The sequence below is a fragment of the Mustela putorius genome, unplaced genomic scaffold, assembly GCF_011764305.1.
Source record: "Mustela putorius furo isolate JIRA1106 unplaced genomic scaffold, ASM1176430v1.1 tig00000174_pilon_pilon_pilon, whole genome shotgun sequence".
NCBI lineage: Eukaryota > Metazoa > Chordata > Mammalia > Carnivora > Mustelidae > Mustela > Mustela putorius.
Genome location: NW_025421304.1, coordinates 40,509,961 through 40,524,231, shown reverse-complemented (window position 1 = coordinate 40,524,231; position 14,271 = coordinate 40,509,961). Strand labels below are relative to the sequence as shown.

Sequence of the window (14,271 nt, the reverse complement as noted above, 5' to 3'; positions counted from 1 at the left end):
TCAACTCCAACAGACTTGACCGCGCCCGGCATGGCGCTCCCCGCTAATACAAGGGGCCCAGAGCCGTGTTCGGGTTAACAGCAGACTTGAGCAGGTGAGATTTTAACAAATGTACAACACAGCAAACTATGTATCAAAACATATTTCAAGTCACAGGATCAAAATGTTCCAAAACCTTTAAAATGAAGTTTTTCTTATTTTAAATAAAGATTGGGAAAATTTCCTAGAAATGGGAGGTTTTTAGGAACAAAAGTATTATTATAACGCCATCATTACTTTGAACTTAGAATGCACATTTTTAAAAGCATCCCACTGATGCATTTCTCATGTAGAGTTTTAAAAATAAAACTTTTAACATACTGAAAGGTTTCTATCGTCTTATCATGTGACAGCTTTCTCTTACAATGAATACATTCCAGAAGTTGTAATAAAGAAATCATCTAACTTGAAAACGTATGTACATATGAAGCCCAGAATCCACGGCCTGCCAATTATCTTCTCATCTTGAGAGAACTCGAGACACCACGACTGTTCAGAAGAATGTGCGGATGGAACCGCGACCATCCGTAGAGGGCCGCGCATTCGGCAGCTCGCTCCTGCAACTGATCCTTGTCCCGGGGACAGACACTGCCCTGACGTTCCAAATGTTACACCCATAGGCTTCACAAAAAGCCTAACTGGGACAGCTGGTTCTACTTCCGCCAGGGGGGGCAAGACACTGCAGAGCTGTCTGCTGATCTCCCGGCAGCGTGAAACCGGATAGACCCCAGCTCCAGAGACACGAACACACGCACGCAGTCCCTGCGCGTCGGACTTCCTAGTTTAACTTAAAAACATCATGCAGCTGTTTTTACTGAAATCCGTCCTACTTCTGAGCCTGAGCACTCAGAACAAAGCATCAACTCTGACCTAAATTGTTGCAGTTTTTCTTTTTCTGTCAAGAATTGACCTTGGTGTACTACAGCTGAGTAAAATCCATTGACTCAATCCAAAACAGGCAGTAATAAGGGAAAAAACCCAAATGCTTTCTTACACCCTAAGAAATACAGAAAAGAAACAGCGCCAAGGGAGTCCAAGTCACGGATTACGTAGCAAAGGTGCAGGGCAGCTGTTGGCGCGCGTGGGACGGGTGCGCTCCGCCCCCGGCTGCAGCAGATTACTGGATCAAAAGGCAAGGACGCGGAAACGCACTCTGTCAACAGAGGACGACTGGGGACAGACACGGAGCACTCATTTCACGTGAAGGTAGGACCCCCAACCTGCCCGCACTGTGCTTAAGCACCATTTCCTTCCAGACAGAGAGCATTTAAGGCACAGACATTCCCGAGAAATTCCCCTTAACACACTGGTCACCGACTACTGCTCTGAGGAACACTCTAGCACACAGTTTCTCAGCCCAGACAGCCTCAAGCTTATTCAACAGGGCAGAGCTCTGCTCCCACCTTCACTTCCAACCTCAATCTTTTGAACTATACCTGCGATCTTTATGGCTACGGGATCCTCTGAAACTGAAACGAGCCCTTCTTTGACTTCAATCTGTTTTTCAGAGACCAGGGGAGATGTGGCAGGAGGGGAATACTTAGTTTCCACAGAAGCCACGGGTGAGGAGGAAGAGGGCTTAGAATCATGAAAAAGACTGGCCCATGACTTAGGCTGGCTCGCGGGAGCGGTGCCCGCCGCAGAGGCCGGGGCGTCGGCAGCAGGGGAAGCGCTCTCGGCTTTAGTGGGGTCCGAGTCCGTGCTTTCCACAGTGTGCAACTCAACTCCATTGGCAGGTGAGGCCTCACCGGAGGATTCAAGTATTTGTCCATTAGCAACTCCAAGGTTTTCAGTAGTATGAGTTCCCATGTAAGGCTGAGCCACCGCTGTCCTCAACAGGCTGTCCCTGCCAGCCTCCACGGAGAGGCAGGGCTGTTCCAAGTCAGCCCCATGGCAGCCCTCGGGCTGCTGCCCTGCAGTCCTGGCATCGCCATCGAGGGCTCCGGGGAAAGGCCCACCAGGCACAGCGTCGCTGACGAAGTCCGTGGAATCCTGAAGGCTGTCACAAGTCCTGGGTGTCCCTGATAGGGGCACATCGCCCACGAACTCCGCATCCTCTGAGCCTACGCTGTGCGGGACCGCCGGATTGGTGTGGCCATTGACAAGGGCTTCCGTGGGAAGACCACCCTCACCACCATCTTTCAAGTAACTGTAATATCCTGGGGGACGTTTTTTCTTCTTTTTACGCTCCCTTTGTCCAAGACCACCCGCAACACCATCGCTTTCTAAAGCCTCCACCTCCGCGCCCGAACTGCCATCCAGGGCAAGAGCAGAGCCTGGGTACTGGCAGTCCACGGCACCATAGGTCGCTTCTTTATCGAGGTCATCAGGGGTCTTTTTGGAAGTTGTGCAGCTGAGAATAAACTCAGGGGCCTGAGGATTCAGTGTGCTGGAAATACTGTAGCTGGGGGCTCTCGGCAAAGCGCCACTGGGCTCAATCACTTCATTAACACCAAACTCAATTCTCTGATATTCTTGTCCTGTTTAGAAAGAAAACGATCAGTAAATACAGCATCAGTTAAGAGCACAGTTACGCAAACTATAAAAGTCTCTATAATTAATCATTTCCTTTTTGAAACTAAACCCTTAAAGCGGTCTTCTAATTAACACAGCTATGACATTTCATTTCTGTGACAAATAATTAGCAAAAAATAAGTAGTGACTATAAAACCTTATTTAATTTTAGAGCTACAAAAACCAGAAGCCCATATTCATTTTCCACTCTCAGGGTAGCTAAGGGAGTAAAAGAAAAAAAAGAAAGTGGAAAGTAGAAAGTAGAAAGTGGAAATTCAAATGAAATTATAATAAAAAGCAAATCATATTCTGCCTGTTTACAAACACCCCTCAATGAAATCTAACTTTATTGGCTTACTTTCTGAGACTAGGTAGGGTACAGGTATTTTGGACAACTTAAAAAGAAAACCATGACAACTAACTCAGGGATTTAAAGTCATTACTATATTTATGGCTTCCCTAATTAGTGTAATTTAGTGATTCAGAAAGTCTGCACCACACCAGGACCCGCGCTCTCTGCAGAGGTGCTCCTCGGAGGCAGCACTCTCGAATCCGCCATCCCGTGACCTCTACCTGCAACCTTTGCTGCAGCGTGCAGACGGCCTCCCGTGAACACACAAACTGTGCCCAAAATCAGCTCCTAGTAGACCAACTCCAAGGATGGTGGCCACACTTCCAGAAACACCAAAGGACAATTAGGACTGCAAACTTTTTAAAAAATTTCTTTGGAACCCTTTGATACTTCCCGCCAACTGGCTAGCAAGAATACAGACCATCTATACAGTCCATCCACTCCAAAATGTACATTTTTTCATAGTTCACATCTCTGAATTAGGTTAAGCTGTAGAATCAGCTGCATCTTTCAAGAGACGTCAAGCACCAGTGTCATCGTGTATCTGATGAAACAGTTATAAATCCCGACATTAAGGGAAGGACACGTGCCTTCTCATTTATCCGGAATGCATAACTGCACATGTCTCCGAGTCTAGCACAAGAGGCCAACTTCTCAAGGCAAGTATTCCAAAATAAACAAATAAACCAATCAATAAAATCATACTACCAAGAGAACTGTGCTCTACTACAAATAACTGAATACTTTTGACCTTGGCAGTCTTTCAACAAACAGCCCGAGGGGCCCGTCGTGTGCAAGACAGCTGGGGACAGGGATGCCACCGGTCCCCTAATTCTTCCTCGGCTTTTTGACCACACCTCAGGGGGTGGGGCTGCACCTTCCAGACAACAAGAAGTTCCTGGAAAAGGGGGACTAATGACCCCCGCACCTGACAGTACACTGTCACACAGACACCAATATGAACATCTGAATCCATTCGCCTCTGAGCACTGCTTTTTTTCCCTTGTTTTGAGAAGAATCACTAAGGAGAAATGATGTTCTCTTTTATGACACCTAAAAGTAAAGTGTTCGTTTGATTTCAGGCACCACCTCTCCCACGATGCTTCGAGGGTGCAATGCCACTCCACGGACGGACGTGGATGTGTGTGAGGCAAGGAAGAACACTCCCTGTGGGGAGGCACCCTTTGCAGACGGTGGCGCACGCTGTGAAATCAGAACAGACATTAGTATGCTTTGTGGCATGCAGCTTGTGCAAGATCTTGATTATTTCCAACAGACACAGTGCCTTTCACATTTCAATCCTTTATCTTATCATATCACAGAATATTCTAGAACAGGAAAGGACATTAATGGGAACATTATGCTATGGTTATTTCCAAAACATCTACCCCGTAGAGGGTCTGACTGTACCACCGAAAGGCGGAGAGTCCTGCCCAGAACAGTCCCTCTTCTCATCCACAGCACGTTTCATGGACATATGTGCACCGCACAGCAGAGGAGTCAGCACGAAGCCCAATCTGTGGGCTGAAGGCGTGGTGAAAGCCTGCAAACCCAGGCTTGAAACACACAGTCGACGCATCAGGTGAATGGGGCCTCAGTGCTCAGGCCACGCAGACAGTGGGGTTGCTGGGGGAAGGAAAACCAGGTCAAATAAAACAAAGCCGTCCTAATATAGCATTCTGATAGGCGTGCTCCCTGCGGCGCCCAGGGTGCTGGACGGGCCACATGGCCTGCAATGCTTGGGGGCCCCCAGAGACTATGTGCTCATCGCTGTCTGGGAAGTGCTGCTTAAGTGGCTTCCTTGGCTGATTTCTCCAGTTAACAGAGCACCTAGCTATGTGCCGAGTGCTTATTATCACAGAGGGTACAAGATTAGTCCGGTGAAGTCCCTGCCTCCGGGAGTGACAGCGAGGAGCAGAAACACACCTCGGACCGAAGCTGACAGTGCAGAGGCAGGGCAAGAGAAGGCCTCAACAGCTTCCCAGAAAGGATGCTTCCAGATATAGGAAAGAGCAACAATTTCAGTCAGAAGCCACAGGGAAGTCCGTGGAACTGGCAGGAGACCTGGCTAGAGAGGTGGGGGGAGTCCATTCCAGCTCTAGGATCGGACTAAAAAAAGCAGAGCTATAAAAGGCACGCCGTGATGAGGAGCCCCTGAAAGGGCTCTCGCTGTAGCTCCCCCCGGTGGGCGGGAGAACAAATCATCCTAATCATTCACCCAAAAACACACTGACGGTTTACAACATTCCAGAAGTACAGCGTGTAGCTGCTGAGCACAGAGAAATGGGTAATCCTGATCCCCGCCACCCAGAGCCCAACTGTCTGAAGAGGGAGGCAGACTCATTACCGGCCAGCGGGACAGGCACTGTGAAAGGAATAAACGTCACAGAAACACGAGAGAACAGGAAAGGCCCCAGAGAAATGAGCCTTTAAGCTGCCCTGCCGCTGGCAGCGTGAGCCGGTGGCCGGATCCCAGCTGTGGTTTCGGCAGATGAAAAGACGGACTTGGGAGAAGAGACCAGGGAGAAGAGGAGCCGTGAGGCAGGAGCTAAGCCGAGAAGACAGCCTAAAAGGAGGGGTGTGGCGTAAGGAAGGGAGGGAGAAGCCACGGAGAGGAGCTGATGGAGCCTCCAACCTGCAGCCTGGGCCCTGGGAAGTCGGTGAGACCGTGACCCGAACGAGAGAGAAAGGAGCCACACAAACGGGAAAGCGCCGAGTGAGCCACCGCAGCGCGCTTCCTACGCGCCAAGCACTCGGGGACCGACGGCAGCAGACGCGGCGAGCACGGGCTCCCAAGCTGGCCGGCCAGGCGGCGCGTCCGCACCCCTCCAGCTCACTCCCTTGCACTCTTATCCTCAGCCACCACTAGAACTGCTCCTTCTTTTTCTTCTTTTTTTAAACATTATTTATTTATCTATTTGACAGAGAGAAAGGGCGAGAGCACACAAGCAGGGGGAGCAGCAGAGAGAGGGAGAAGCAGGCCCCCACTGAGCAGGCAGCCCAAAGTGGGGCTCGATCCCAGGACCCCGGGATCATGATCCGAGCTGCACGCAGACACGGAACTGACTGAACCACCCAGTCGCCCCCAGCACTGCTCTCTCCTTCAGCCTCCCAGATCACGGTTTCCTCCAAACCGCTAAGGACATTAGATGCTGTCGAGTCTCCAGCTGTACTGTGCATAAAAAGTCTGGGCAGGTTCTTCAGGTTTATGTTTAAATTATAATGAAAACCCCGTTCACAGGTCTGACCATGCTAATGAAAGAGGGAACCAGGCCCCTGGCTCTCAAAGCAAAGGGTCCCCAGCTGCTTCTCCAAGCCCAGCAAGGGCCTTTAATGATCCACACAGAGCACGAGGCCCCACAGCTCTGACGGACCCACGCCCCGGCCTTCTGCAGCACGAAAGCAAGCCGCCAGTCCTCAACCGCACAAAATCACTGCATCTCAGTGAGCACTGTCCCCAGTAATGAGCTCTGTATCTGGGACAGACACCAGAAAAGTAACAGACCAGGAAGTAAAAAGGTCCTCTGACTTCCCGAGAACATTAAGGAACATACTGGGACAGAAATGAAAACTGCAGAGCAGATCGGAGCTGTTGGCTGAGCCCTGCGAAGAGCACGCTCTCAGACGATCACCAGCTCTGCCCGCGGCAGCCTCCACAACCAGAAGAAAGGCCACTGGCGCTGGCTATAAAGGACACACATGTGCCACTGACAATGGTCAAGAAAAAACAGTATCAAACAACTATGTCCATACTTAAACCTGGAACATCTAACAGTCTGAAGCACAGAATATACTTCCTTAATCAAAATGATTCCGAGATCAAACATGCTAGTTTACAGCGAAAACCTCAAGCAGTCAGGGAACGTTTACTGGGAAAGTATGAAGCAGGAGGAAGCCGTGACTTCCGAAGAGCGAAGAGCCGGCCCACGCAGCACACGGGGCCAGAAAGCACATCGGGGAGACAAAGGAGAGAACCAGCTTACCGTCGGGGAGCTCGTCAGGATCTTGGGGGCCACACAGAACTGTTCCACTGTATGGAGGAAGCTGCGCAGGGAAGTGGAAAACAAATTTTAACTCAACAAAATGTTCAAACCCAACACATTCTTTTTCATTAAACTCTTTATCCATTCAACTATTCTCAAGACATTTTTTTTTAAACCAAAATAACATAGGCAGTAAAATTAAATCACCTTCATTTAAGATAAAAAGTAACACAGGAATGATTTTTAAAATTGTCCTTAAGATCCAAAAATGAGGCAAAAAATGAAAATAAAGATTCCAATGGACATGTAAGTCAACTACAATAAAATGTCACAGTAAGCCTTTCCTTTCATAGGATGTTAGAAAATGCCCACAGATACCACAGCCACTTGCCCTGGGCCACTAAGAGAGGTGAGTCCTAGTGACCCCATGTCTGTCACCCCTGCGGCACTGCACGTCTGCCCGGAAGGCAGGCCAGACTTCTCGTGCCCACCTGAGAACTGTGCACGGGTGTCCTCAGCTGATTTCCCCAATAAACTCTTAGCAGGTCGATTCAATGGTCACAGTAAAGAAGTTCTGTACCCCAGGGAATGAATGACAAGTAAGAACCTGAGGAAACACAGGGCAGTTCAAAACCAAAGGCTTGCAGGGATGGGAGCTGCACGTTGTCCACTGGGGGGCGCTGGGGATCTCCCTGCCGGCACCAAAGCCTAGGGCTACACAGGGGCCTTGCACCCGCAGCACAAAAGCCACTCCAACACTCACACAGTGCTCCAGCATTCACTGCGGCCACAGACACTTGGAGCAAAAAAGGTGCGTCTGACACCAGTCAGGTTCCTCTCCCCCTGCAGTCACTCAGGAAGTTTAGCCAACTCCCGGATGCAGAATGCCTTCTCTCCTGCTCTCAGTGACACTACACTGCCCCTGGTGATGGAAATCTATGCAACTGTGAGGCAGTAAAAGTACTTGGGTTTTTTTTGTTTGTTTTTTGTTTTTTGTTTTAAATCAAGCTGCATTTACACAAATTGTCTTAAGTGGCAGAGGCAGGACCTGAAAACAGACTCTGGACCCCAGGAGACCCCAGGCAACACTGCCATTTTCTTTCTGTGTTTACAAAACTTACTCAGAGTTACTAAGCTAGTAGGCAACTGTAGGAATTAGTGTGGGAGGGAGTTCAGGTACAAAAGAGGGGAGTGCATGTGTCTTCCTTACTCTGCAGGCACTTGGCACCTTTAATTCAACAAACCTCCACCATTTAGAAGATGCCCCCCAGACTGTGGTAAATGTGTATTTATGACAGAAAATTGCTCAAAGTTCCCTCTTTAACTATATAGCTGCTTCTAAGAATAAAAAATTATAAAATCAAACTCACACAATGAACTCAAGGTGAGCAATGTAAAAAACTGAAATCCAGTTATATTAGATGCACAGTAAAATCAACTTAATCTGAAAACAGCGCTACCGTCTTGTGAAGTCAGTACTCGGGCCCTTTGTTTCGGAAGGTAATATTTTAAACAAATATGTATGATAGCCCTTATTTTTGCAATCTAACAAAAAAACAAAACACAGAAACTCAAATTAAAAAAAAAAAAATGGCAACTGGCCTGACACCCGCGAAGGCTGAGGCAGGGGAGCGGGGAGCCACGGGGTCAGGACTCACAAACCCACACACTTGAAATGCAAATGCACACACTTGAAAAAAGCTTTTGTAAAACATAAGTTGGGCTTTATAATTTTTTAAAACCGTAACTATAAAAAAGCACAAACTGTCCTATTCCTGGCAGGTGCCCCTGTATATTACCACAATTAGGCAACAGAAATGATTTAAAATTCAAACCATTAGAAGAGTATATAAGAGTAGAATCTCAGGTAACACTAATGGTTGGGAAAGATGGGATCTGGTTATATTTTGCCTAATTAACTTTTGTGTTTTTTTCTGTTTTTTGTTTTTGGTCAGGAAACACTAAACTTCAAGCCTTATTCTACAGAATCTAAAATGTGCAGACACATTTTATTGCCTTAGGAAATACAATGTATAATTTAGCTTCCCGGTTCCCTGGCTCATATCCTTATATTCCTTAAAATCTTAACTGTTACCATCAATGAACACAAAACAGACGGAGATCGCAAGGAACTGGATTTACTCTTTACTCGTTTTCTAAAATAAAATCTGATATAAGCTTTGTCTTTTTTGATTTCTTCCCTTTTACTAAAATGAAAAAGGAGAAACGAATAAATCCTTCACTCATCTGTGCAGCTGAACTAACACTTTCAACACGCTGTCATCTAATCCTTCCTCCACAGCTCCAGAGAGAGCTTAAGAGTTCCAGAAGCCGAGGTAAAGCAGGACTGGCCAAGGCCACACGCAGTGCTGGCCTTGTGGCTCCTAATCTAAGGAGTCAGCCTCTCCTGCTCCAGTTTCGAAAAATAAAAGAACTCCGTGCAAAAGCACTTCACACACGTGCAAACCTACCATGGACATTTATTAGGGGATCTAAGTGGCCAGTTAAGGCCTCATTAAAGTCAAGTACAGTTGTACTTGATTCGCTCGCACCTACTCCCCGTCATCCCCCAGCCCCCGGCCCCCTTCTCTTCGATGCAATCTCAACAGTTTTCACATTTACAACGCGAATGTGAACACACGGTCCAGGTAAGCTGTTATTAATTTAAGATGGATACCATTACTCACGTAAAGAGTGGACATAAAAGGAGACTAGTATTTAGTATGTATTTAGTATTTAGTATGGTATTTTGAATGCCAAAATACACCAAAATCATGCTTAGGAAAACTATCATAAAGATTTTAATTCTCCTATCAATTAACCCATAATTTTAACATAATTCCCACTGAAATTTCAATAGGATTGTTCATGAAACCTGACCTGCTGTTCATAAATTCCCAAGGAAGAGTTAAGGATGAGGGAGGATCGGGGCGCCTGGGGGGGGCTCAGTCGTCAGGTGTCTGCATTCAGCTCAGGTCATGATCCTGGGGTCCTGGGATCGAGCCCCATCTCCCTCTCCCACTCCCCCTCCTTCTGTTCCCTCTCTCACTGTGTGTCTTTCTCTGTCAAATAAATAAATAAAATCTTTAAAAAAAAAAAAAAGGAGAATCAAAACACTTCTGAATAAGTATAAGAGGGTATGTGCTCTCCCAGAAGATGGATTGTAGAGCTGCAACCATTAAAACGAGTGGTAAGGACACAGAGACAAAGCAGGAGGGCCACGGGCACTGCAACTAATGGCCCAGCGCTCAGCAAGTGACGCTGGGACCACTCACGGCGCCGCGGGAGAAGCTGTATCAGGGCCGCACCTCACAGACATAGCAAAATCCACCCCAACTGCACCATACACTACAGTGGAAACAAAACCTTAAAACTTTTGGAAGAAAACCAGTGTCTTTATTACCTCAGACAAAGAAAGTATTTCTTAAAGACATTTACAAACCATGAGGAAAAAAAGCCAATGCATTTGACATTTAAGTTAAAAACGTACTTCCCTTATGCAGCAAAAGAGATAAAAGTGCATCATATGTGAAGTTCAAAAGCCCTCATGCTAGAACGAGATGCCTGTAACATGCAAAACCAAAGACCACTAATCATATAAGTAACAAGAAAAAGACAAGCCACTTAATAAAAAATGTGGACAGGGGAGACAAGCTTAATTCAAGAAGTGGAAATCTGTATCATCAATGGGCACAGGCAAGTAATGAACTAGTTCTCAACTATGTCACCGGAGAACTGTTCACAATGAGAATCCATTCATATCCATCAGACTAACAACATTTTTAAATATGCCTATACTAAGCAGCAAGAATGTTTTCTTCAAATGAGACAGTGAGAATGCTTGTGCACTGCTGATGGGGATGCAGCCTGCTACGCGCTTTGACAGCAGAGCAGCGGTCTCCAGCAGAACTACAGATGCTTACTCCTTCCCCGCTGACCAGTTCCATTCCTAGGGCCAAAGCCTGGAGAAATCCCCAGAGGCACGTAAAATATGTTTACTTCAACATTTCTGTAACTGTGTACCAACTAAAGACCGCAATGGTCCTTGTGAGGAGACAAGGCAAATGAGCTGTGGCAGCTCTTGAGAGCGGTTCTACCAGCGGTACTTAGCAATTAAAATCAAAGAACAAAAAACAAAACGTATCAGCACAGATAGAGCAAACAATACGTTAGTATGAAATAAACCTCAAAACAATGAACGCACACTTGACCCTGGACACCATGGGTTTCAAATGTGCAATCCACTTCACAGGCAGATTTTTTTCTATAAATACAGTATAACACTATAAACGTATTTCCTCTTATTATTTTCCTAACATTTTCTTTTCTCCAGCTTATATTCTAAGAATAACCACATAACATTTGTAACACATAAAATGTGCTAATCAACTATTCTTATGATCAGTAAGGCTTCTGATCACCAATAGGCTATTAGTAGTTAAGCTCTGGGGGCATCAAAAGTTACACACAGATTTTCAAATGAAGCGGGTTTGGCACTCCTAACCCCTGCATATGAAACCATTTATCCTTTAAACCACATAAAAAATTACGATGTTACTATCTGCTGACATCCCTATGTGCAGTAGAAGGTGAAAACCATAGTCAGTAAACAATACCAACTCAGCAGAGCTGTTCCTTCTGCGGAGGGAGTGGAACGAGAGGGGAGAGGGACACAAAGGCTTCAACTGTGTCTGTGACGTCTCTGCTGTACAAACACAGCAAAAGTTCACTATCAGTCAAATCTGGTGGTGGGTTTGGGCATTTCTATTAGTTTCTTTTCTATACATTTCTGTACAGTGGGTTTATCACAAAAGCATAAATTTTTAAAAAATCAAAACTAAAACATAACCAGTAATTTTATCTACACACATACTCAATAAAACGTTGTCTTACCTCAACCGAAGAGCGAGGAGTCACGAAGAACTGATTGAATTCATCAGGGCTGAAATCTCCGAAGATATACTGGAAAAGGAAAAAAAAAGTCACTGATCACATAAAATATCCAATTTATATACTTTCAAGGAAAATGCTACATATTATACCAATCCTATGAAATGTGTAGGCCAGAAGCCCAATACCCTTTTTTAAGTAAATAAATCAAAGGTCTGCATAATGGAGATTTACAATTACATAAAAGAAAATACTACTGAACCTTTTCATAAATTGTCAGAGAACCCTGTGAAATCGATAAGCTGACTTTGAAACACTGTACACCACACCTGTCAGCAGAGTCCTGCCTGAAGGACAACTTTCTGGCTCACAGACACCTCCAGGTGCCCCGTTCGCCTTTCTGCTGACTCATTCACTACCCCCACGCCAGCGTTCTCTGCCACACGCACCACCGGAAAGCAGAAAACGTGGTTCACAGTGTTCACATGGGAAGACAGAGTTATCCAAAAAAAAAAAAGAAAGAAAGAAAGAAAAATGCTGATGATCCTGATGAACGAGCTTTAAGATAAATATACATGTACTTTTATCCTGAAAGTTCATTTAAACCTGATGTATAAGCACATTATTGAACAGACACAGGTCTAGTTGTAAACCCTTCACAGAACTCTGAACGCTGACTTCGTGAAAAAACAACCAGTTCAATGGCAGAAGCAAGTGTGGCAGGTGCCCAGTGGCTCATTTTCTCCCGGAGCTTTAAAAACTAAGTCACTGACAAGAATCAGGATGACTAGATTTCTACAACAGAGAACCGCTCACTGAATTATTCATTCATCTAGCCAATAATTATTTAGAGCCTACTAACACCATGCACAAAGATCAGTACTGGGGATAAAAATGGTTAAGCAGGGGCACCTGGGAGGCTCAGTGGATTAAGCCTCTGCCTTCAGCTCAGGTCATGATCCCAGGGTCCTGCGATTGAGCACTGCATTGGGCTCTCTGCTCAGCGGGGAGCCTGCTCCCCCCCCCCCCCCGCCTGCCTCTCTGCCTATTTGTGATCTCTGTCAAATAAATAAATTAAAAAAAAAAAAAATGCTAAGCAGATAGGGTGCCTGGGTGGCTCAGTTGTTTAAAGTGAGTAACCCTTGATTTCAGCTCAGGTCCTGATGGCAGGGTCCTGGGATGGAGCCTGACCTCCCTCTCCCACTGCCCCTCACCTGCTCACTCACTCTCTCTCAAATAAATAAACCTTTAAAAAAAAGGAAAAATGGTAAGTAGAGTTGTGGTTCCTTGGCTCTAATGGAGCTGAGTGACTTGCTGCGAAATGTACAAGCATGCGATTCAAAAATAACCAGTAACCACATATTATATAAATGGAAATGCCTGTTATTATCATAAATGTGAATAAATAACAACAAACTCTCACAGCATATTAGCAAGATTGTACCGAGGGCTGCCTGGTTAGTCGTACAGTCAGTTAAGTGGCTGACTCCTGATTTCAGCTCAGGTCATGATCTCAGGGTCCTAGGATCAAGCCCCATGTTGGGCTCCGAGCTCAGTGGGAGGAATCTCCTTGGGAGTCTCCCTCTCCCCTTCTTGTGTGCATGTGCTCTCTAATAAATACATCTTAAAAAAAAAGAATGCACTGATCCTTCTTTTAAGTTTTTTTTTTATTTACTTACTTATTTTAGAGTATGCAAGTATGCAGAGGGAGGAGCAGAGGGGGAGGGTAGGGGAAGGGAGAGGATCTCGAGCAGGCTCCCCGAGGAGGGCAGAGCCCTATGGGGGCTCAATCTCATGACCCTGAGATCGTGACCTGAGCCTAACCAAGAGTCAGACACTCAATGACTCAGACACCCACGTGCCCCAATGCACCAATATTTCATGGGAAAATACTGCCGGAGGGCTCTTTGGTAATAGCTAGCCAGACCACAAATATATATTAAAAATAAGAACATCGTCACATAATATTCACATATACTTGCAAAAATCCACAAAGTAACTGTGCATTGACAGTAATGGTAAAAATAAGCAGAGTCCCAAAACAATTTAGAAATCATCGCCTGCAAAAGGAACTCAGACCTTCTCATCATTTCCAACACCAGGGGAAAGCCTGTATTAACCGCTGTCAGGTGTAACTGCGAGCTCTGGAAGGGAAAGGTTTATTCCAGTGCAAAGGAAGCGGAAGAAGGTGGGGGTGAAGAAACGACACTGCTGACTGACATTCCCTTACAGCCCCACTACAGAGAGACATCTTAAGTCTAGATATAAAACCTCAAAATTCACTCAGCAGGAAATGAAAACACAAGTCATAAATTAGGAGAAAATATTCCCGACGATACCAAATGCTGAGGATTAGGGAATGACTGCAGCTTTCCACATGGCTCACACAGATGCAGAACGGTACAGCCGCTTTGGGGGAGAGTCTGGCAGTTTCCTACCAAGTTACCCCACACCCGCTCACCCAGGAGAAATAAAGACCTATGTCCCGGAAAA

General features: G+C 46.0%; 1 protein-coding gene across 1 annotated transcript in view; it reads right to left on the bottom strand.

Moving 5' to 3' along the window:
- The window catches only part of USP10 (ubiquitin specific peptidase 10), a 69,022-nt gene that overhangs the window by 25,385 nt on the left and 29,366 nt on the right, over positions 1–14,271 (bottom strand). Inside the window, exons 2-4 of the mRNA XM_045076380.1 lie at positions 11,782–11,850; positions 6,889–6,949; positions 1,476–2,519 (exon numbers count right to left, since the gene is read on the bottom strand). Coding sequence (XP_044932315.1) covers positions 1,476–2,519; positions 6,889–6,949; positions 11,782–11,850 — 1,174 coding nt within the window. The remainder of the gene's footprint in view (positions 1–1,475; positions 2,520–6,888; positions 6,950–11,781; positions 11,851–14,271) is intronic.